General features: G+C 36.8%; 2 protein-coding genes across 5 annotated transcripts in view; one reads left to right on the top strand and one right to left on the bottom strand.

Moving 5' to 3' along the window:
• The window catches only part of LOC137002001 (C3a anaphylatoxin chemotactic receptor-like), a 10262-nt gene extending 3833 nt beyond the window's left edge, over positions 1-6429 (bottom strand). The window contains exon 1 of the mRNA XM_067361416.1: positions 6292-6429. The gene's annotated coding sequence lies outside the window, so the exon portion shown is untranslated. The remainder of the gene's footprint in view (positions 1-6291) is intronic.
• Positions 6430-8526: 2097 nt separating this feature from the next.
• On the top strand, positions 8527-18890 carry si:ch211-171h4.5 (Schwann cell myelin protein). 4 transcript variants are annotated; one of them, XM_067410954.1, is made up of 10 exons: positions 8527-8562; positions 8718-8824; positions 9050-9400; positions 9521-9681; positions 9763-9910; positions 12764-13033; positions 15311-15387; positions 17528-17546; positions 17753-17827; positions 18556-18890. In XM_067410954.1, exons 2-9 carry the CDS (start codon positions 8779-8781, stop codon positions 17803-17805), a joined length of 1125 nt encoding a protein of 374 aa, XP_067267055.1. In that variant the 5' UTR covers positions 8527-8562; positions 8718-8778; the 3' UTR covers positions 17806-17827; positions 18556-18890. The 4 variants fall into 4 exon arrangements, 3 of the variants coding, with proteins under 3 accessions (XP_067267055.1, XP_067267054.1, XP_067267053.1); XM_067410953.1 differs by having other exon boundaries at positions 8531-8562; positions 8710-8824; XR_010897259.1 differs by having other exon boundaries at positions 8537-8824; positions 12764-13047.
• Positions 18891-24364: the final 5474 nt, after the last annotated feature.

A 24364-nucleotide genomic window follows, 5' to 3' on the forward strand; every position in this document is an offset into this window, starting at 1 on the left:
CGTAGCTGTTGCCTAGCAACCTTTCTCTGGCAGTTTTGTATGCTTTTGATAAGCTAAAACTTAGCTTTACCGTCAAAATGGCAACAAGAAAGAAAATGACTGTCACTGAGGTTTTATCCTTGCTTGAGAACATTGATGATGCAGAGTCTGATGGAGGAGCAGAGAGCGATGTCTCTTGGTCTCTTGACAGTTCGTCTGACACTGATTCTGAGAGTGATTCAGAGATAATTCCGGTTCGTAAAAAAAGATTTTCTAGATTTCATTAGAGGCTGCATAAAATTGTTTCCAATTCGTGTGGTCCAAATATTTCCGATAATGCTAAAGCATTGTAAACTCCAAAAGTCAAAATGTATTGAATAAAGACAGATGTAATCATTTCCAAAATTCACAATATGTTTTTATCTAACAAAATATTCTGCTTCATTTTATATTTGTTGACATTTTGACTTTCAAAAACAACATTTTAACTGCGGTGAAAAACTTTGATCTCCAGCTTGCCGGATGCAAATTGCGGAAAGCAAATTGCGGCATGTACTTTTGTGGGAGGTCTAGTAGCTCTTACACAATAATATCACGAACATATTATATTATGTATGCTTAAATTACCCCACATTTTTCATAAAACATGACCATAGAAGCTTTGAAGTAAATATAACATGACAAAAATGACATTCACTGCTGTCTGGTATGAACAGTCAAAATGGCCGCTATTGGCAGTTCTAGTAGTTATAGAATTCCGGTAGTGCTAGTGTTAAAGAGATAGTTCACCCAAAAATGAAAATTCTGTCATCATTTACTCACCCTCAAGTTGTTCCAAACCTGTGTGAATTTCTTTCTTCTGATGAACACAAAAGAAGATATGTAGAATGTCGGTAACCAGACCAGACAGTTGATGGGCTCCATTGACTTCCATTGTATGGAACAAAAAAATACTATGGAAGTCGATGGGGCTCATCAACTGTTTGGTTACCGGAATTCTTCAGAATATCTTCTTTTGTGTTCAGCAGAAGAAAAAAAAAGGTAACAATGGTATGATATGGTTTCATTAATTAACATGAACTAAGAATGAACAATACTTTTTACATTATTAATCTTAATGTGAATTTCAGCCTTTACTTATACATTATTAAAATCAAATGTTAAATGATAACATTAGTTAATGCTACGGTGGCAGAGAGAGCTCAACGCACTGCAACTGAAGAAAACACAAGCAAATAAAAAAAAAAAAAACACCAGAAAATTAAGAAAACATCTTCATCAGTTTGACAGCACATGCTGCAAATACTCAGAACGCAACCAAATAAAGAAATGCGCTGCAACTAAATACAGAAGTGCACTGCAAATATTCACAACGCAAATACAAATACAGAAACATGCTGCAAAAGTTTACAACGCACCCAAATACAGAAACATGCTGCAAATACTTACAAAACGCATACGTTTGGGATATTAAAATAAACAAAAACTAATCATCAACACCGCTGACTGGTAGACATTGAACAATAAGCATGTCCCAGCCAGGTTCATCACTTGTTGGCTCGCCTTGACATATATCCATTGTGGTCTGTGCTTTTTGCAGCACTTTTCTGTGTTTGGGTGTGTTGTGAACTTTTGCAGCCCATTTCTGTATTTAGTTGCAGTGCATTTCTGTATTTGGTTGCGTTTTGTGAGTATTTGCAGGATGTGTTGTCAAACTAATGAAGAGTTTTTCTTAATTTTCTGTTGTTTTTTTTTATTTGTTTGTGTTTTCTGCAGTTGCAGTGTGTTGAGCTCTCTCGGCCACCATATAATGCACTATGAAATAACATGAACAAACAATGAACAGCTATGTTTTTTTATTAATTAACATTAACAAAGATTAATAAATACTGTAACAAATGTATTTCTCATGTTAGTTAATACAAATGAGACCTTATTCATACAGGTTTGGAACTACTTGAGGTTGTGTAAATGATGACAGAATTTTCATTTTTTGGTGAACTATACCTTTAATATTTGATATGCATTCTCATTATGTTGAGAGAAAATGTTCTAAAAACAACATTTTCAGACTGTCCTTATGATGTTATTTGAACTTGATGAATGTTCTCATAATGTTGACAAAAATGTCCTTAAAACAACATTTTCGGAACATCCTTATTTTTGTACCTGTATGTATATATGCTGACTTTTAACTGTCTTGGAATGTGAAATAAACGTTTAATGAATGTTATAATATTGTAAGTTAAAATAAAGCTAGAAGAATGTTGTATTAGAATTATTGTAACCTTTTAAATGACATTCTAATCACATCAAGACAACTGGACATTTTAATATTTAGCAAATCACTGTTCCCACAGTTACATTGACCAAACCAAATAGTTTAAACTAATTAAATTAAATGAGTTTGTTTCACTCATTTAATCTTTAATCATTGTACTTAAAGGTGCTAATTAGGATGTTTTGTTTTATACATTTTTGCAGTATTACTTGAAACTGTCTTTAATAACTGATAAAAGACTATTTATTAGGTGCACTGAAAGGAATAATATTAATATACATCATCTGTGCACGAGGTAGGGCCTTAAAAACATCAGCCAATCGTTTACGCGTTCATCGCCTAAACGATTGGCCCTCTGGCTTGTCAATCACTGCCGTGACGTTCCATGTGAGAGACGTGCGCGGCTGCGCGCTCCAGTAACTTTCCACACTCCAAAGGCACCGCATGCAATGTTTTTGTCAGGAGACAGGAGTAACAACTGCAGATTATGAGTTACCTGCGATGAGTCCGACATAATGAATCCACTAACACGACACAGCGAATGCCGGTGGTAAACACTCATGTTCCAATACTCGTGCACGAGTTTTGGGAGGCGTTTCTTTGAAATGAGCTGTGAAGGAGGGGGGCTGTTCTTACGCATGCGCTCAGTTCAAAAACTCACTAAAAGTCTTTGGTTTCTCAGTCGACGAAAAAATCCTCTCTATCACCTTTAAAGGGTTAGTTCACCCAAAAACTAAAATTATCCCATGATTTACTCACCCTCAAGCCGTATAGGTGTATTTGACTATCTTCTTTCAGACAAACACAATCAGAGATATATTTAAAAATATCCTCAGTCCTCCAAACTTTATAATGGTTGTGAATGCATGAGTTTTGAAGTAAAAAATAATGCATCGATTCATAAAAAAAGTAATCCATACAGCTCCAGTGGGTAATAATAACGGTCTTCTGAAGCAAAGTGATGAGCAAAGTGACAAATATCCATATTTAAAACTTTATGAATTCAAATAACTAGCTTCCGGTGGACGACCATACGCAGAATGTGCGAGTCGGTTTGCGCCAAATGAGTAATCCTCTGACGCGATGACGCAGGATGAAGTATTATAGTTTAGACACGTCGCACAGTTCAAACAAAACCACAACAATTCACAACCATTATAAACCTTGGAGGACATGGATATTTTTAAATATATCTCTGGTTGTGTTTGTCTGAAAGAAGATAGTCATATACAACTAGGATAGCTTGAGGGTGAGTAAATCATGGGATAATTTTCATTTTTGGTTGAACCAACCCTTTAATGTTAACTCAAAATCTAATGTTAGTTAGCGTTATTAGATTTATTAGATCTCCTTACAGACTGTGTAAAGAGAACTAGATAAAAAAGTTCGTCGAGACAAACTTTAAGTTGGCTTGAAAAAGCCGGTCGAGAAAGTTTGAAGTAGTTTTTAAAGTTTTGAAGTTTGAAAGTTTAAGTTTTAGTTTAGTAGTTTTGATAGATTTAGTTTGATAGATAGATAGATAGATAGATAGATAGATAGATAGATAGATAGATAGATAGATAGATAGATAGATAGATAGATAGATAGATAGATAGTCAGGGTACTCAAGGCGGTTACTAGGGTGTTATGTGGTTGCTAGGGTACTCGGGGTGGTTGCTAGGGTGTTGCTATGCGGTTGCTAGGGTACTCTAGGTGGTTGCTAAGGTGTTGCTCTTCAGTTTATAGGGTACTCGGGGTGGTTGCTAAGGTGTTGCTATGCGGTTGCTAGGGTACTTGGGTGGTTGCTAAGGTGTTGCTATGCGGTTGCTAAGGTACTCAGGGTGGTTGCTATGGTGTTGCTAGGGTACTCTAGGTGGTTGCTAAGGTGCTGCTAAATGGTTGCTAGGGTACTCGGGGTGGTTGCTAGGGTGTTGCTAAGCGGTTGCTAAGGTACTCAGGGTGGTTGCTGTGGTGTTGCTAGGGTACTCTAGATGGTTGCTAAGCGGTTGCTAGGGTACTCTGGGTGGTTGCTAGGGTGTTGCTATGCGGTTGCTAAGGTACTCTGGGTTGTTGCTAAGGTGTTGCTATGTGTTTGCTAGGGCACTCAAGGTGGTTGCTAAGGTGTTGCTATGCAGTTGCTAAGGTACTCTGGGTGGTTGATAAGGTGTTGCTTTGTGGTTGCTAGGGTTCTCTGGGTAGTTGCTAGGGTGTTGCTATGCGGTTGCTAAGATACTCTGGGTGGTTGCTAAGGTGTTGCTATGTGGTTGCTAGGGTTCTCGGGGTGGTTGCTAGGGTGTTGTTATGTGGTTGCTAAGGTACTCTGGGTGGTTGCTATGGTGTTGCTATGCGGTTGCTTGGGTACTCTGGGTGGTTGCTAAGGTGTTGTTATACGGTTGCTAAGGTATTTTGGGTGGTTGCTAGGGTATTGCTATGAGGTTGCTAGGGTGCTCTGTGTGGTTGATGTGCTGCTGCCATGGTGTTCAAGTTGGTTGCTTGGGTGATCTGGGTGGTTGCTAGATTTAGTTTGATAGATAGATTTAGTTTGATAGATAGATAGATAGATAGATAGATAGATAGATAGATAGATAGATAGATAGATAGATAGATAGATAGATAGATAGATAGATAGATAGATAGATAGAATGAGTTTGAATGGCTCAGAAATAGGAATGGCTTTTTCAAGACAACTTAATAAATGTTGAAATTAAGTGTTATTTAATACAGTGGAGATGTGTTATTGTTTAATGCTCTGTTATTTTGTGTCTGTTATGTTGAAGATTTGTAGGATTACCATCGTGGTGAAGAGTAGTGCCTGCGGTTAGGTTGAGAATGGAACAATTTATGCACATATAATAGCGATAGGCTCTTTGAAAGTTACATCAGGACATGCCTGTGTATTGTTGCTAACTAACATGAGTTTGTTCTTTCAGTATTTCAAATAAACTGTAATTAACAAGTTGTGTAGTACAAAGTAAAAAAAAAAAAAAATTCTACTAATCTTTGAGTTTGTTAACTTAAAGAAATTAAGTTGGTTTATTTAAATGTTTTGAAGTAATCGGCGTCAATGAAGTATGTATGTTCAAAGAATTTCCAAGAACTACATGAGTAAATATGGGTACACAAATATAAGTATTTTCTCTTATTCACCCAAGACATTTTCTTTGTGTATTTATAGGGTGGTTATTACAATATATTTAAATGTTGTTTAAATATATTTATATTTATTTTAAATACAGTTTAAACTTGACATAAAAGTTTGGGCTCTCACATGACAGAAGCCACCCAGCTCTTACTCAGTGTCTGTTTCAAAATATCTGTCTGGAAAAAAAGAGGGGTGGAGGGCTCTGAACCTTTCACCTTCAACAAAATACAGAAGCGGAATCGAAATCAATGTTTTTAAATGGCAACAGCTGCATAGATTCTTACATATCTTAAAAATAAACTTCATGCACCTGACTCAAGCATCCCCCCCCCCCAATGCATCTCAGATAACATTTCATAAAACTTGCAATTAGTATTTAGAATTGCATTTAGTGAGCAATTTATCATAAGTCTGTTCAAAGTGTAAGTGCATGCTCGTATTGTGAGCTACACCATGTAGTAAGATAAATATGAGTTGTCTGGCAACTAAGAGGTTTCAGCATATAAAACTGGAGTTATATATTTTAAACAACTGTGCTGAATCATGAGAGGTCACGAGATCTTATTGCAGTATTCCCATTACGTTTAGCATTTTCTAAAAGTAAATATATGTTCTGGCAAAATACTTCTTGAAAAATAAACCTGTTGTCTTGCGTCAGAGTAAGTTGTGTTTCTCCTTTTATGGTTCAAAACAGAAAACAGTATATATGAATAAGAAAAATGCAGATGGACCATGTCAGAATTCTCATTAAAAATCTAATTAAATGTGTAATATATGATTATAAAATACAAAAAAATGCAATAAAATTATCACACAAACTGAAAACGATAGTAAAAAATCATAACAAATACTATTCATAAAGATTTATAATCAACTTTGAATTGTTATGAATTGTTGTGGGTGTTCTTACCTGTCTTAATGAAGGTTTGCTCAATGAACTACTCAGCACAATCAGTCTTTGAGGAAACTGCATATATCAAATTGTGAATGTGTCCAGCAGAGACTGAGTATAAGTGTTATGATGTCATGTTCAGTGTGCAGGCAAAGGGTTCACTGACATCACTTCCAGCTGCTCTCTCTCTCTGAACCTCTTTCTCCCATTTTACACATTCTCTAGAGACAAAAAAGAGACAAGCAGGAAGAGGGAGGAGACATACACATGAACAAACAAATACATATGTGTGTTTACTCCATTGTGCCTGTATGAGAGCTAAAGCATATGTAAATTACTTGATTGTCTATAAAGCACATTTTAGATAAGACACATGACAGAACATCAAATCATCCCATTCCTTTCTGAATTTTGAAAGTAAAGAATAACACCAATACTAATACTGATACTACTACTACTATACTAATAACACCTAAGTGTGTACTATGTCACATGCAGGCTATCTATTCAAGATCTTGTGGTTTCCTTAGCATGCACCAATGTTTGCGTATGTCCATGTCTTGTTCCCTTTGTCAATGTTCCGTATTTTATTGCATGTTTTTGCCTACATCCTGATACAAATTCCCATGCTTTTTGTTTACAACCACATATCAGAAAATGAATTCTGTTTCTGTTTATATGATTGTTATGGCATTAGAGCCACTAGTATTAGGTAACTGAAAAAAATGTCTTCTTCTTCTTGTTAAAGTGAAAGTTCACCCAAAAATGGAAATTCTGTCATAATTTACTCACCCTCAAGATGTTCCAAACCTGTATGAGTTTCTTTGTTCTGTTGAACACAAAAGATATTTTGAAGAATGTTGGTAACCATGAAAAAATACCATTGAAGTCATTGGGGACCAGTAACTGTTTGGTTACCAACATTCTTCAAAATATATTTTTTTCTCAAAAGAACAAAGAAACTCGTGTACAACATTCATGTTTTAGAACAACGTGAGGGTGAGTAAATGATGACCGAATTTTCATTTTTGGGTGAACTATAAGTGATTGTTTTAGGTGAAAGTGGAAACTAATTTAAACTGAGATATGAGAGATTGATGTTACCCTACATATCTGGAGGAGCGTCAGTATCTAAATGTTGCACTGTGCTGCCACTTACTGTTGAGATTTAGTATTACAGAACAAAATTCAAAATCTGTGGTTTGACATATAATAATAATGTGGGTGATAATAGAAAGTTACGTGGTTTAAGGTCAAATGAACTGATTTATGCAATTAATTGTCAAAAATAATAACTTAAATGACCAAAATGTGAAATTAAGCTATAATGACCTGAAAGTTAAGACTAATAATACGATGTTTTATCAACTGGTTTATCAATTGTTTTATTACAGTGAAGCTTGAGGGTTAGTTTGCAATCTGTAGAGTTTAAAGTAAATGTCTTCAGATTAAAACAATTACACGCTATAAAATTACATAAAAAAATAAAATGGAAAAAAGTAATAAAAAAGTGACGAGATGTTTGTAAGGTAAATGTATAGGTATCAAAAAAAAAAAAAAATGCTGCATTTTCCCACATGATTTCTCAGATTTCTATGTAGATATTTAAAGGCCATTTTCTCAAAATGAGACAAATCTCCACTTCATTAGCACTTCTATCTGTATTCTGATTTTGTTTGTGTGTTATTCAAACCACACAAAATCCACTATATAACATTTATTTTTAAAATGACTCTTTTTTTGACTGTCACCTGTATTTTCTTTTTATGGAGTGATTAAATAGAGATATCCAAAACTAACATGTTTGTTCCTATATGCAAATTAGCACTTAAATTGTTTGCCTATTTAAACATTCAGATAAACATACAAAATAATTGTATAAATGTACTGTAATTAATCAACTGAGGAAGTCTGGTGATGTTTACGTTATTCACCTGTGGTGCCTTCAGTTTAAACATTACTAAAATGTTGTTCAAGTGTTCATCTTGTTGTTAGGTTGATTGATTTGTACGTTAAAGTGGGCTATTTTTTATTTTTTTATTAGCTTTAAGATAAAATATACAGGTATGATTATAAATACGCACCATATTTCAATACACACCACTGTATATTTTACATAAAACTCCTTTTAGAACTTATTTTACCCTAAAAGGAGGAACAAATGTCCTGTTTCACCATCTTTTTTTAATAGTGCAATTTTTTAGCTAATGGTGAAACTCTAGTGTTTTCAGTTCCAGTTTCCAGTAATCCATTTAGTTGCCGAGTGACTGTCTGACAGCTCTGCATCAGGTAAAAGTCTCTGATTATTTTTGATTACAAACCAAAAAAATTTAAAAAAATAGTAAAAATCAGTAATAATCAGTATTAATTTTATAATTTAAAGTTAAGTGTTCCTTTACAATCTATGTATGTCCCAATGTATGTCTACACACAAAGTCAAAAAGGATAAAACAAAGTCTAAAAAGCCACATCTTGACTTGACAACTTGACTGAAATTGTAGCAACATGAGTGGACCTAAAGTCTTGGTTGTCATAATCTGGATATTGAGAGGTGAGAGACTTGGTTTTGTTGATTTGTTGGGTTTGAAATATTAGTTTTAGATTAATCCATGAACAAATACTGAATGAGTGTCTATGACGAAATGATGCTGTTTATAAGGATGCCTTGTGATTTTACTCGCACTTCCATTGTGTTGTAAAGTTAAGCAGGTCTACATTGGCATTATGTACTGTATTAAACTAATGTAGAACATTCCCTTTGTGTTTATGTATGAAGGTGCTGCCAGCAACACATGGGAAATTAAAATGCCTCAGAAGATAGATGTGATAAGTGGTTTCTGTGTTCAAATTCCATGTCAGTTTGAGTTTCCCAGCTCATTCAAAAAGTCCCTAAACAAGTCTGTTGAGGCAATGTGGAGAAAAACATCCACGATTGGGGCAAATGTTCTCAGTTCGGAGTTTTCTCTTCTAAAAGGAAACGTGGTTGGCAACATCTTAAACAAAAATTGCACCACAGTGTTTCATAACTTTCCTGCTGAATTCAGTGACATATATTTCTTCAGACTTCAGGGTCCTGAACCTTTCATGTACACTTTTAAGAATGGAGTGAACATCACAGTCCATAAAGGTTGGAAACCTTATTTTATTAAATAATAACAACATGTTGTGCCAAAATGCTCCCCCCCCTCTTTCTCTTTCTTTCTTTCTTTCTTTCTTTTTTTTTATTAACTCTCTTCTTAATTCCAAGACGTTCCACCGCCTATTCTGAACCCACATGTTCAGGTGCTGGAAGTTCTAGAGGGCACCAAGTTGACGTTGACCTGTTCCACTGTGATCTCATGTCCCTCAATACTACCTCTGATGCACTGGAACCCACAACTAGGAGAACAGCTCACACCAGCCATACAGGTGAAATATAACACCAGGCAAAGCATGATGATTGTAAACTACAGTTCTGTGTCCTGATGCTTTAACCTTTTTTTTCCTAAGGAGGATGAATTTGGACAGACACTGTTGGTCTCCTCTCAGATGTTCAATGCTACGCCTCTAAATGACCACCTTAAAGTCTCCTGCTCTCTTTTGTACTTCCAGGGCGCCAAAAGACCTGTTGAGACCAGCATTATCCTCAGAGTGCTTTGTATGTGAAACAGAAATGAAAGCAATCACTATAAGTATTAATGCAATAATTTTTTTATGAGCAAATATTTTTGGACCTGTTCTGAAACCCTAAAAACCAAAGTAACCTATACTTTGGTTTTCACGCGTACAAACGGATCCGCCTACAATGCATGAGATTTAAATTTTATCACCAGAATAGTATGCGAAGTCTACTCTACGCTTACCGCTACACACGTCGCACATGCGCATTTAATTGGTTTTTTTACTAATCAGTTGTTCCACAAGGTGGCAACACTGGCCCACACTTGTGTGTGAGGGTTATTATGAGATAACGCAACTTTAGTTAAAAAGAATACAAAGACATTTTTATCTGTCATAACTTCTGGAGAAAAATAGCACAGACATTGGACAAAGATTAAAGGTGCCATCAAATGTTTTTTTACAAGATGTAATATAAGTCTAAGGTGTCCCCTGAATGTGTCTGTGAAGTTTCAGCTCAAAATACCCCATAGATTTTTTTTAATTACATTTTTTAACTGCCTATTTTGGGGCATAATTAGAAATGCGCCGATTCAGGTTGTTGTCCCTTTAAATCGCGCACTGTCCGCCCCCGGAGCTCGCGCTTACCTTAAACAGTGCATAAACAAAGTTCACACAGCTAATATAACCCTCAAAATGGATCTCTACAAAGTGTTCGTCATGCATACTGTATGCATGCGTCGGATTATGTGAGTATTGTATACTGTTGTTTACATTTGATTCTGAATGAATTTGAGGCTGTGATCCGTGGCTAACGGCTAATGCTACACTGTTGGAGAGATTTATAAAGAATGAAGTTGTGTTTATGCATTATACAGATTGCAAGTGTTTAATAATGAAAATAGTGACGGCTCTTGTCTCCGTGAATACAGTAAGAAACAATGGCAACTTTAACAGTACATTAGCAACATGCTAACGAAACATTTAGAAAGACAGTTTACAAATATCACTAAAAATATCATGTTATCATGGATCATGTCAGTTATTATTGCTCCATCTGCCATTTTTCGCTGTTTTCCTTGCTTGCTTACCTAGTCTGATGATTCAGCAGTGCACATCCAGACATCCTGCCCTTGTCTAATGCTTGAACATGGGCTGGCATATGCAAATATTGGGGGCGTACACCCCGACTGTTACGTAACAGTCGGTGTTATGTTGAGATTCGCCTGTTCTTCGGAGGTCTTTTCAACAAATGAGATTTATATAAAAAGGAGGAAACAATGGAGTTTGAGACTCACTCAATGTCATTTCCATGTACTGAACTCTTGTTATTTGACTATGGCAAGATAAATTAAATTTTTAATTCTAGGGCACCTTTAAACTTTCTAGAGTGCACGTGTTGACCGCCTGCGTTCACGCACGGTATCAAATGAAGTAAAGTTATTGCAACTTTGAAAGGATGTGTGTTCAACTCTATGCATACAGCATATGTGTGAAAAAATGAAGTACACTTTCATGACGTAATGGCGCTTTGACTGACAGGTAGAAGTCTGCTCGCAGGCGTGCTCTGCAAAAGTGCGTATTGGCTGCAAAGGGGGACATCTTTCCTCGTTCATCACATATGAGGTTTTATTAACAAAGTTCGGGAGGAGCACGTTCAGATAATTAACAAGGGAGGAGCTTATTCAGACAATCATCTCAATTGACCCTTCGCAAAGACCCTTAGTTACTGTTGCTACGTCCGACAAGCCATGGTGCTCTCATGCCAAACTTCATGTTCTCATGCAGTGACAAATACATCACAGAGCAAAGAGTGACAACGCTGAAACTGACAACACGCTGAGAGATAAGACAGAGGGAGGTTACTTTGGTATGAAACAAAGTCTTAGCTTTCGAATTTTTGTCATTTAATACCGTTTTGGGCCTTAATGTGTAGTAACAGATCGCTGTAGCGCCTCACTTCAAGCGACGCGTAAACCGATCATTTCTTCCTAGTTTTTGCACAAAATAAACATGAATGAACACCAGAAGGTATGTTGTTTCAACTGCGGAAAGACTTCAATACACACAAGTTCAAGTTCAAGTCCACCAACGTTAATCTACTAACTATACTTTCTGGTTTGTTTGTCAGACAAAATGGTGGATTCAGCATTATGACTGGTCAGATCGCCTGTCAATCAAACTCCTGGCAAAGGTTGAATTAGCCTCAGGAGGTATATACAGGAGACTTACCTCTGTTCTATGATAGTTTTCCAGCATCCCTCTACCACCCCATCTCCTCACTTATAACTATTCCTATCCCAACCTCGGATGGGGGGGGGGTGCTCTGGTTTCGGGCCTCCTCTCAGACAGCACGTCAAATACTCATAACCTTTACTCTATTTGATTATATGTAAGTGTGAACTTGTGAAACTAAAATGCAGAGTGTTTTTTTTAACATGGTGGTGTCCAAAAGTACACAAGTTTTTTCAGTTAACAATTGTAATATGAGAATAGCAATTTAAATAAGTTGAATTTAAGAAATTCAATTTAAGAGTTTCAGAATGTCTTTTGTCCCTCTATTGCTTTTTGAGTTTGTATAAAGTTTGCGTAAATCCTGATAATGACAATAATGATAATGTTCAGAATTATTTGAGAATGATCCAAAGAAAATATTGAGCTTCAATGGAAGCAAGAACAACTACAACTGAGTGTAGAAAGGAGTGATCAGTGTCAAAAATTTACAATAGTAATACAGAATCATAATTATTATTCAGTTGACATCACAGCGTTTATTTATTCAAAATTCAAAACATTCTGTTGATTTAAATTTAGATGGTCTCAGACTTTTTTTTTTTTAAATAAATTGTCTGTTATGTCAAATTTAAGGACACACGTCAATCTTCTTTTTCAGATGCTCCAAAAAACACCATAGCCCTTGTGAGTCCGTCGGGTCCAGTGTCTGAAGGCAGTGTGGTGATACTGAGCTGTCATAGTGATGCCAACCCTGCAGTCAGGCGCTATGAGTGGTACAAAGACAGTGGATTTGGGAAGCTAGAATTGCAGAATCAAGGACAGACTCTAACAATGACAGCCAGAAGTAATGTTCAGGGTCTGTATGTCTGCAAGGTCTACAACAACCATGGGACCGACCAATCGAGGGCTGTTGCTGTGGACGTAAATAGTAAATATCTTTCTGTTAGCAGAACCTTTACTAATATATATAATAGACGTAGGTTAGTAAGAGCAGGGCGTGTAAACCTCACTCCCCTGAACTCAAGAGGTGCTCTAGCGACTGACGCTAGAGACTGTGGTCTTTAGCCTCCTTGTTAGAGCACCCACCTCCCATGCGGATGGGCCTGGGTTCGCGTCCCGCTTGGAGTGGGCAGGTGCGAACTAGAGGGGCTACATTGGTGCCGTGACCCGGATGGGAGTGAGGTTTAGGGGGGTGAGTGTAAAAGACGTAGGCACAAGAGCTGTGCATGTAAACCTCACTCCCCTGAACTCAAGAGTTGCTCTAGCGACTGATGCTAGAGACTACGGCCATTAGCCTCCTTATTAGAGCGCCCACCTCCCATGTGGACGGTCCCTAGTTCGCATCCCGCTTGGAACGGGCAGGTGCGAACTAGAAGGGGCTACATATAGTTATATATGTTTTTGCAAGCAAACAAGCTACTTTTTTAAGAAATATCATCAGCGTAAAGTGATTAAACTGAGCGACCTGAGGTTATAATCAAATATGCTTGCTAAAATATCTATTCTTTTTCTCAGTAGAAGCTCTGGGAGGTTTGATTCATTTTAGTGATTTGATTCATCTGGTGGTTGGTTCATTTAATCAATCATTCACAATTTATTTGAGTCCCTGAACCAACCTGGTCTCATAGGAGAGACGTACCAGTGGGCACGTTTTGGCGAGACACAAAATTACGTACCGGCGAGTACATCTCGCCGCAGTTTCCGACAGAAACGAACACTAGAGGCCGGCAAAACGTCGATGAGCGCTTTTGCTCGTTTTCACGCACGGTTTCGACGACGGCCGGGGTAGGATTATGGATTCGTAAAGACTCGTTTTGGCGTCTCCTCGCGCAATATCACGTCACGGCTTCAAAACGCATCCGACCGGAGTGCCCGATTTGTAAACGAACATACGTTGGACTCTCCGGCTCTACGCGTTACGCTTTTTTTGACCATGACCAAGCTTGTTCGGTAGCTCGGCCGATACGGAGTTGGACTTAGGGCGAGGAGTCGACTCCCCTGCCTGCATGGGTACGAATCCCGCGAAAGGCGACTGACGGCAAAAAAAAAAAAAAAAAAAAAAAAAGAGCTCAAAGAGAGATCTAAACTAGCTGAAAAACGGACGCTTCTTACGTCACGTTTGCTTTTGTTAACACTATCGGGTAGGTTTAGGCGTGGCGTCGGTGGGAAGTTATTTTAAAACGAAACGGAGCGCAAATGTCAAATCGAGAACCGCGGCGATTCGTCTAAAAAGCAATGTCATAAAAACGTACCGTATTCACCCTATTATCTGCTCCGAAAAAAAAAAAAAAAAAAAAAAAAAAAAACGCTTTTGGCGCTGCTCAGTGGACATTTCAGAGCGAAACTGCAGCGATATGTACTCACTGGTACGTATTCCGCGACTCGCGTAAACGTGCCCATTGCAGTGCATCTGTCTTCTTTTTTGTAGCGATATATACAAAATTTTGCTAAATAATATAACATAATATAATAGCTTCAATGTAGTTAGCTGTTTTTTTATGAACAAGCAAGAGCTGTTGTAGGCTAAAGAAAAAAATTACTGACTCAATATCAAACACTAGACATAACATGTCAAACCATAATGAGCATTGGAGAATTCTAGTAAGTAAAAGGAAAATATGATTACGATGTGTACAAATATGTATTCAATTTAAGGGGTTAGGAAAATATGCTTTTTAATTGCTTAGCCCTTGACTTTAAATCAAACCTTTTTTGTTTGCTTGTTTACATGTCTAGGAGATTGCTTTATGCTTTCTTTTCATCATCTTGGACATCTTTATGTGTCATTGACCCATAATCACTTTAGAACAGTGATTTCATCTATGCTTCACTAATGATGAAGGTGATTCATGGAACTCTTTGAATGGCAGTGTTGATGTGGCTGCATAGAGGCAATAAGTGGACACACGGTCAGATCTCGGTGTAAACAAGCAATTAAATCAGAAACAACACCCAAACCACATCAAAATACATTTGTATGAATATCAGCAGGCAATTAGTTGATGTGTAAACTTGCTAACATTAAGAATGTTCATTCTCAGACCGTGTGTAACTGCAATGTGGAAAGTAATGTGCTTTATGTGAACTTGAGTTATGTATCTAATTGGGTGTTCTTGTAGTGGTATGTGAGTAAATAAGATGTTGTCATAATATAGTGACGTAAAACCAGCTAAACCCATTTTTCTTCTGTTTTTGTCTGATTTAGGTTGTCAGTGCTCCATTGCACTGTACATTGTATGTGGACTTCTGACTCTTTTCAGTGGATTTATTCAAATACAAAAGGTGGGTTTTGAAAAAGACTGCAAACAGCAAGAACTTTGACATTCATAGCATGATGTTCAGCCTGTTTTTAAATATGATTCAGTGTAAGATCAACTTCACTGATAGCTGTAATGTCCAGGCAGACCTAATCATAAGGAGTCACATCCTGACATTAATAGAGACGAGATAAAAAAAAAAAAAAAAAGGTCAGGGTTTGACTGCTTTAAAAAAGTCTATAATATATCTATATCCAGTAGCATGGCAGTATCTCTGCTAATGCATGATCCCCCCTGGAAGTTATTGTGATTTATATGTTACTCGGAAAAGGATTTATTCAGAATACAAAACTAATTCTCAATGGCCACCAACAGAAAAAGATGGATTTTGTGTAATATGGGTTGTGGCTAGAAGGGATACAGCTACGTGTTGCAAAATCTCACCATAAAATAACAATAAATTAAATTTGCTGTTTATCAGGTTATGTTCTATTAATGTTTACACCTACCTAAACCCCAAACCAACCATTATGCGAATACAGTAATTAATTGTTGTTCAGCATGACAAAAATGACGCCATACATTGTGCACATGTCCACGATGTGCACATGCCCAGTAGGACAATCTGGCCGTAGCTGTATCCCATCTACAGCCCTAACCTGTAATATGTTATAGCATCCACCAGCAGGGGCTAAAGAGGCTAGCTTGATCCCTTTGGCATTTCTCCAGGTTTATTGACTTAGTCACATTTTTCATTTAATTCTTATTATACATATATTTTATGTAACATTCAGATTCTAAAACCACCTAAATGACAGTCACAGCTAAATTAATCAAAAATATTGCAATATTGTTGATCACTGGAGTTTTAATTGTATAGCCTATATATTATGCAAAATATTGGTAATGCTTTTAAGGTCACATTTGTCAACATTAGCATTAGCTAACATGAGCTAACAATGAGGAATCTGTCAAAAACTTGTTTAAAACAAATTTTTTATTGTCATTTATTAGACAAATAACAAACTGAAACAACTAAATAGTCTTTATTCACAGAAAATAACCAAAAAATTTTTTTTTTTTATTTTGTATGGCCTCCATTGGCCTTGATAATAGCTTGTATTCTTGCTGACATTGTGTTTATGTACTTTTCCACAGTCTCTGTTGTTATTGACTTCCAAATAACAATTTCCATTAAAGGTGCAATATGTAAGAATTTTTCAGTAAAATATCCAAAAACCACTAGGCCAGTGTTATATGTTTTGTTCACTTGAGTACTTACAATATCCCAAATGTTTCCAACTATTTGTAAATCGTGAGAAAATTGCAATTTTAACCAAGGCTCCGGGACGTGTGAGGAGTCGCCTATTTTTAGTAACAGTAATACAGCATTTTCTCCATCATACAATAAATTTTAAAAATAACTTTAATAATCGCATCCATGAACATGATTTCTGCCCCTATCCTGATTATTTTCCACCAGCTGTTAGGTGAAGACCACATGTCCCAAGATTCTGCACTCAAACTTGACATCATCAAGCTACGCCTTTGTTTTGAATAGGCCTCCAGCGACCTCTAGCGGACAGAACATTTTATATATTGCACCTTTAACAAATGTGAACTTGGGATTTTAGTAAATGTTGAAATTACTATTGACAAAGATTAGTTTACTTTATAAAAGGAAAATTACTCCAAGCTTTATTCACCCTCAAGCCATCCTAGGTGAATATGACTTTCTTCTTTCTGATGAACACAATCTGAGATATATTAATAAATATTCTGACGCATCCAAGCTTTATAATGGTAGTGAACAGGACCAACGAGTATGAAGCTCAAGAAAGTGCATCCATCCATCATAAATGTACTCCACACGGCTCTGGGGGGTTAATAAAGGCCTTCTGAAGCAAATCGATGCGTTTGTGTAAGAAAAATATTCAAGTTATGAAGTAAAATCTCTAGCTCCCGCCAGACCACCTTCAGGGTCATATACACCTAGGATGGCTTGAGGGTGAGTAAATCTTGGGATAATTTTCATTTCAAAGTAAACTAATCCTTTAATAAATGCTGCTCTAGATCCAGGGTTCATTGTTAGTTCATGATAACTAAAACTAAAAACAAACCTTATTGTAAAGTGTTACTAAATTATATTATTTCTTCTCTTTCAGCCTGTTAAAAAGACTTCAAGTAAGTATGACACCATCATAAATCATCCCAAGATTCAGAGCAGAAAAACAGTAATATGATATAGCAAACTTTGCTCTCAGGGAAATTTGCAGAGCACAAAGTGGAAGATTTAGTGTCAAAATGATGAAATGGAAGAAATTCACGGAATTCAAGATATTTGTCATTTTCAAAGACCCTAAAACTGCATTTGTCTTTTGTGCTATTAGGGGTTCGAAAGTATGCCACCCTTGACGTACGCCACCCTTCGCAAGACCAGTGACTCAGTGTACAATGTAATACAGGTCAGTGTTTTCATATGCATTTTTGCTCTGTTCATATGTAGAAATTAGTTCCTTGCCAAAAATGTTTGGTATTAAAGGGTAATTTGTTAAACCACACAGAAATTATGTGAATAATGGCATGCCAGTATACTTTGAAAACTGCATTGAAGACCTCCTGCAACAGTTAATTTGTTATTTCTCTGGAAAGCAGCAGTTGTATTCCATGTAAGTCGTGCTTAGAATACTATGAGGCTTTTTCCGATGACATAATTCAAACAACTGTTAAATCAACTAGTTATATGGTTATCAATTTCCTGAGACAGGATATAGTTAGATATATTTCTCAGAAAACAGGAGTTGTGCAAGCAAAATAAACACTGATAGGCTGATCACTAGATGCTGTGCTGACATGAGGCATTTGAAAAAGCTTTTGCTTTGGAGTGTGTACATGCAAGATAGAGGGGAGAAATTTGTCCAGATTTCTTATGAACTGTGTATCATCAGTTCCATTACAAACCATAATGAAGACACCAAAATATCATAATTTGTGTTTTATTCCCTTCACATTTGTATGAAAGACTAAAATGTTTAAGCAGCGATCATCAGTTTTCTCATCTGAAAAAAAAAATCTGCATTTTGTATACGTTAATTTAATATGCAGTGTATGACACACTGTATGTAGTGTTTCATAGTAAGTAAAGTGTGTATGTGATGCATTGTGGACTTCTCTATCCTTCTCTTTACTGCAGACGAGGGGCAGCAGAACTGAAGAGGACTACGAAAACAGAAACTTCAGTAAACATAAGACCCATGGCCTAGAAGCTAGCTAGATACAAAATGCTGTGGTGTTCATGTTGGAGACACAGGTTCCAATCATGTCTGAGGCTTGTCTCATGTGGTTTTCTGCACTATTTGTTTTGTATCTCTGCTTTTGCAAACAATATAATGGGAAAAGTCCAAATCATTAATCAAATCAAAATGACTGAGCAGATATCATCTGAATTTGAAGGTTAATTTGTTTAATTTTAAATACACATTCAAAAGTTTGGGTGCTGTTAGACTTCCCCCCCCACAGCTGAACCAATCTAACTCAATGACGGTAACCATGGTAACAAAGTAACAAAGGAGTGGTGGGATAGTCAAACAAAGAAACACATGAGAATGAATAAAAACAAACTAAAAATCCAAGATAACTAAGACAAACAGAACATAACTCCCCCCTCCGGCTAGGCGTGAGCTCGTACAGTAACAGATGAAAGCAGAGGGAGAGAGGGATTGGAGGTGGACGAGGATGTGGTGACGCGATGGTGACAAGATGTGGCAAAGGGATGGTGATGGAATATGGTGACGACAGAAGGATGGTGGGAGATAGAAGACGACGACCCCTTGGTGGCAATGGTGGAGATGGTTTGCTGGCACAGAGCCAGAGTCCAGATGGCAGATGACTGCAGGAAACGATGCCAATAGATCCATGAGCGCAGACAGAGAGCCGATGGGAAAGAGTGACATCGCAGGCACTAGAAACCTCTGTGAAGCTGCGGCGACGAGCGTCAAAGGTGGAGCCAGAGTACCTAAAGGCTGAGGCGGAGCCGATGTGACCAAAATAAATTGGGCATTTAAATCCAATATTGGAGGTCCGGTCATCTGTCACGGGGGTTGCAGTCAAACAGATGAAGAATAAGGTTCCAACACGGGTTTAATATCAAATATCCACAAGGTTATCAGAAGGTAGCAACATATAGTAAATGTGAACGTGACAGGACAGAGTCATTTCACTCGGCGGCCATCTTTGAAACGCCTCTCGGGCATCCTGGGCATCATGCCCTATCTCTTTGAATGGGGAAACATCAAATTCTCCAAAACTGTTCGCCAACCTTACGATTACATTTCATATTTGAAATCACCAATGAAATCTGACAACAGCTGTCTTATAAATGTTTTATCCAAACGCTCGAATCATGACAAACAACTGTATTTTTTAGGCTGGATCAAGCTAATGCGCATACGCAGACCTAAATGCGCGTCTCTTCTGCCATGTTTCAGAGACGTGCGTCTGACTGTTTCTATAGAAACCGGTGCTTCAAACGGCTACTGCAGTGACGCGATGACTTTACCAGTCAGCGATTGGCTCTTATTTAGAAGGGGGGACTTATTCCGCCATATTGCGCATTACACTTTCTCCCATTCAAAACAATATGGCTGCGTCCGAAAACCTAGGTAGCTGTCTTGCTGCCTCGCTATCTTATAAGAGAATGACTTGTATGGCAGCGTTTGTGCATGAAGGTATCTCACGAAATTGATTTCGGACAGACTTCTGAGGCAGTGTAACAGTTTAATGATCTAAAGCACTATAGCGCGAGCTTTGGTGAGAACTAAACAAATATTTAATTACTACAGTAGTAATTTCTCGATAGAAATTATATCAAAATTGAAATATGTTGATCAAAATCGTACATTTATATACAAACTGAGCAGCAAACGCAACTTTCGGACACCATCTTTATTTTTCTAGCTCAACTGTCACAGAATGGAAAGCACAGGATTGTGGGATATCAAAGGCAGCTAAGGATACATCTATGCTTCCTTCAAAAATCGATCTGAGGAAGGTATCTCATGAGAGAGGAAGTGAAGCTAACATTGGATTCGGACGTGCCTTGATGCCTTCTTACCTTGAAATGTGTCCTCTGAAGGCAGCATTTTTCAGTTTTCGGACGCAGCCTACGAGTGACACGTCTTGTGTTATTCTATAGTCTTTGATACAAGCATCTCACTCGGCGGCCATCTTTGAAACGCCTCTCGGGCATCCTGGGCATCATGCAGCTCCAAAGCTGTTTGCCAAGCTTTCTATTAAATTTCATATTTGAAATCACCAATGAAATCTGACAACAACTGTCTCATAATTTTTTTTTTCCAAATCATGACAAAAAACCCTGTATTTTTATGCTGGATCAAGCTAATGCGCATGCGCAGACCTAAATGCGTGTCTCTTGTGCCTCACTTCGGAGGCGCGCGTCTGACTGTTTCTATAGAAACCGGTGCTTCTAATGGCCGCTGCAGTGACGCGATGACTTTACCAGTCGGCGATTGGCTCTTATTTAGAAGGCGGGACTTATTCCGCCATATTGCGTGTTACACTTTCTCCCATTCAAAACAACACGAGTGAGGTCTTGTGTTATTCTATAGTCTTTGGTACAACTTAAATAGGAACTCAAACAAGATGATTACTGGAACACAGCTGAACCAAACAAACTCATAATTACGGTGACCATGATAACAAAGGAGTGGTGGGAAAGTCAAACAAAGGAACTCATGAGAATGAATGAAAACAAACCAAAAGTCCATGATAAACTAAGACAAACAAAACATAACTGTGAAAAATACAAAAAAAGATTCTGTTTAAATGAAAATGTTAAGTCCTACTTTACATTAGGTGTCTTTAACTACTAAACTACTACTGGTTTAACACTTACTGTAAATTAATCATTTGATACTATGCACTTATTGTGTACATTACCCATACCACTAAACCTGTCCTTCACCTTACCCATATCCACCTCAATAGCAGCACAAGTGTTTTGCAATACAACTTGAACACAATAAGTACACTGTGCGATAAGGACACCTAATATAAAGTGACCAAGTATCCTTTTTGTGTGTGTGTGTGTGTGTACTGACTTTTCCTAGTATTTTTTTACCTACTGCTGGAATCTGTATCTAAAAAGCTCAGTGTGATACACAAGACCATTCAGATAGACATAACTGACTTTTTTTGTATAGTGTTGAAAGCAGACAGTCAACTAAAAAGTAGAAGTAAACATCTAAACATTTGACCAGTGTGGCTCACATGATGACAAAAACACTTTTTATTTTGGTGGTATTGGCCAATTTGCTGGTACAAGAACTAGGTTTTGAAGCATTAATTAAATATTTTGGAAGGGTTGTTACACTGTCCAAAACAAAGACTGAACAAAATGGGCCAGTGTATAAACTGACATTTGCCATAGTTGTGAGATGGCATAATGGTTATTTTGAACAATAATAATGAAGATCTGAAATACATTGATTTGTAGCTGGGAATATTATGAGTCAAAATCTGCAAAGGGGTTGTAATTCTGTAATTAAATGTTACAAATAATGTAAAAATGTATCACCTTTAACTGGAAAATTAAAAAACATTTGATCAAAATTTGTGTAATGACTGAGACAAATCAGACACAATTATTTGTTAGTTAACCAATAGTTTTAAGCTCACTCTGGGGTCTGGCTTCCATCCCCTGAGAAGTTCTTAGTTACAAGTTTTATGGCACCAAGGAATGTGGCTGACTCTCTTGCATTAATGTATAGACAAACTGTTCTATAAATGAACATGCACATTCCCAGGAAATGGCATCCATTATTACCGTTGCTCTATTACAATCATTGTATTCACGTATGTATGTGTATGTTTTATGATACATTTAAAGTAACTTCAGTCATGCCATGTTTAGTGTCTATGAGTTTGTATCGAAAAGATTTAAATGCTTGTGTATGCGGTATGTCCATACCTGCACAACACATCAGTATTACAAGAATCTTTAATAGTTCTTATTCAAAAACTCAGCTTGTTAATCTTTCTTGGTCATAAAAGCCCTGACAGGAGATGTGTTGTCGCCTGGAAATACAACACCTTCATTGGCTACATCAACCTTAAGAGGTTGGACTTTGACCAGAGGTTAAAAGCTAGAGAACAATGCCACTTCCTCTCTTTCCTTGCTTCTGGGAGCACTGAACAATCTCATTGCTGAAAGCCTCGTCAGGCCAAGGCCAACAAACCAGCCATGTTCTCAGCATTCAACAGGTCATGCGACATCCAACATCCAAAAGACTGGCAACATCTTCAGATGAAAACCTCAAGATTTATCCTCAACCTGCAGATACGACGCTCGTCAGCCGAAAGGCATCTTGTAAGTATTGTACATTTTAACACTAAACAGCGATTTAGTATTTATTTGTAAAACTTACCTTTTTCAGCAAAGGTGTTTTTATTCCTGAAGAAACTGATTTCCAGATTGCCTTTGACTTTTTCCTATAGCTCTAGTAACAGTACCTCTTCCAGTTCAACCCTATCATTGCTCATTCTTACCTATGTATGTGTGTGACTTTCTATGTTATGTGTTTGTTAGTTTAGTTACAGTATGTGTATGTGAGTTATTTAATAAAGATTGTGCACGATACATGTTTGGTTCTGACTCCGTCTGCTAATAAATTGCCTCTTAAGTGATTTAGATCCTGACTATGTGCTCTGAGTAGTACGGTACAATAAGAATGTTATTTTTCCATAACCTGGAAATTAACACTTCTTAGAATTCATAAACAATCAACACTGAGTGTTCACTGGACGAACAGGTTAATTGATTGTAATATTAATCTTAATGTAACTACATCCAGTTAATCCAATTAACAGATTTACTTAATCATAATTAATAATCATAATGAGTTACGAATAATTATTAACATTTCCCCTTTGAGTTAATTCGCAACATTTGATAATTGCCTTAATTTTTTACAACTGAAAAGATAGTGATCAAACTAAAAATCACATCAAATTTATAATATATATATTACATCAGCATTGAAGAGTAAAATTATGAAAAAACGATCAGTCAAGAATAGAAAATTATTGAAAATATATATAAAAAAAAAGATCAGTCAAGAATAGAAAATTATTGAAAAATGTTCAAATCAGGAATGTCAGAATCAGAATGCGTAATTCGTGCATAAAAAATGTCCGTCAAAACCAACAAGTTAAATGATGTTTTCAAAACAACCCAGCAAAGTTTTTCAATTGGTTTGGCATTTATTCTCTTTAGCACGCAGTGTGAAGTATTTCACTCAGTTCCCTGATCATTATGATTCAATTTCAATGAGAAATTATGCTCATGTGCGTTACTACGTTATCGTCTCTAACAGACAGCATGTTGAAGCCGTGCTGGAGAAGTTCAAAATGCGTTTTATGTTGTTCATTATACTTGTTTTATGTAATTAAGTTTATTTCATAAATAAACTGCATGTTACGCCGAGACAGACATGTTTAGCTGGTCAAAAATGTTACATTTAGCTGTCACAATTTTGTTGACTTTTGAAAATCAACTTAAATTTTTTTTGATGCACAACGTTGTTGTTGTTTTTTTGTCTTATAACAAAAATCTTTTATATAATGCCACTTTTACAATATGTAAAATAAGTCTCTGATATCCCCAGAGTATGTATGTGCAGAGGTGTCAAGTAACGAAGTACAAATACTTCGTTACCTTACTTAAGTAGAAATTTCGGGTATCTATACTTTACTGGAGTAATTATTTTTCAGCTTACTTTTTACTTCTACTCCTTAAATTTTCACGCAATTATCTGTACTTTCTACTCCTTACATTTTAAAAATAGCCTCGTTACTCTTATTTCATTTCGGCTTGTTTTCATGCCGGCTTTAAAAAAAACAAACAAACAAACAAACAAAAAAAACTATCAAGATAAATCGCGCCATCCGGATGGAGTGAATTTGATTGTGGTTGGATGAGAAGA

Source organism: Chanodichthys erythropterus, chromosome 15, assembly GCF_024489055.1.
Source record: "Chanodichthys erythropterus isolate Z2021 chromosome 15, ASM2448905v1, whole genome shotgun sequence".
NCBI classification, from domain to species: domain Eukaryota; kingdom Metazoa; phylum Chordata; class Actinopteri; order Cypriniformes; family Xenocyprididae; genus Chanodichthys; species Chanodichthys erythropterus.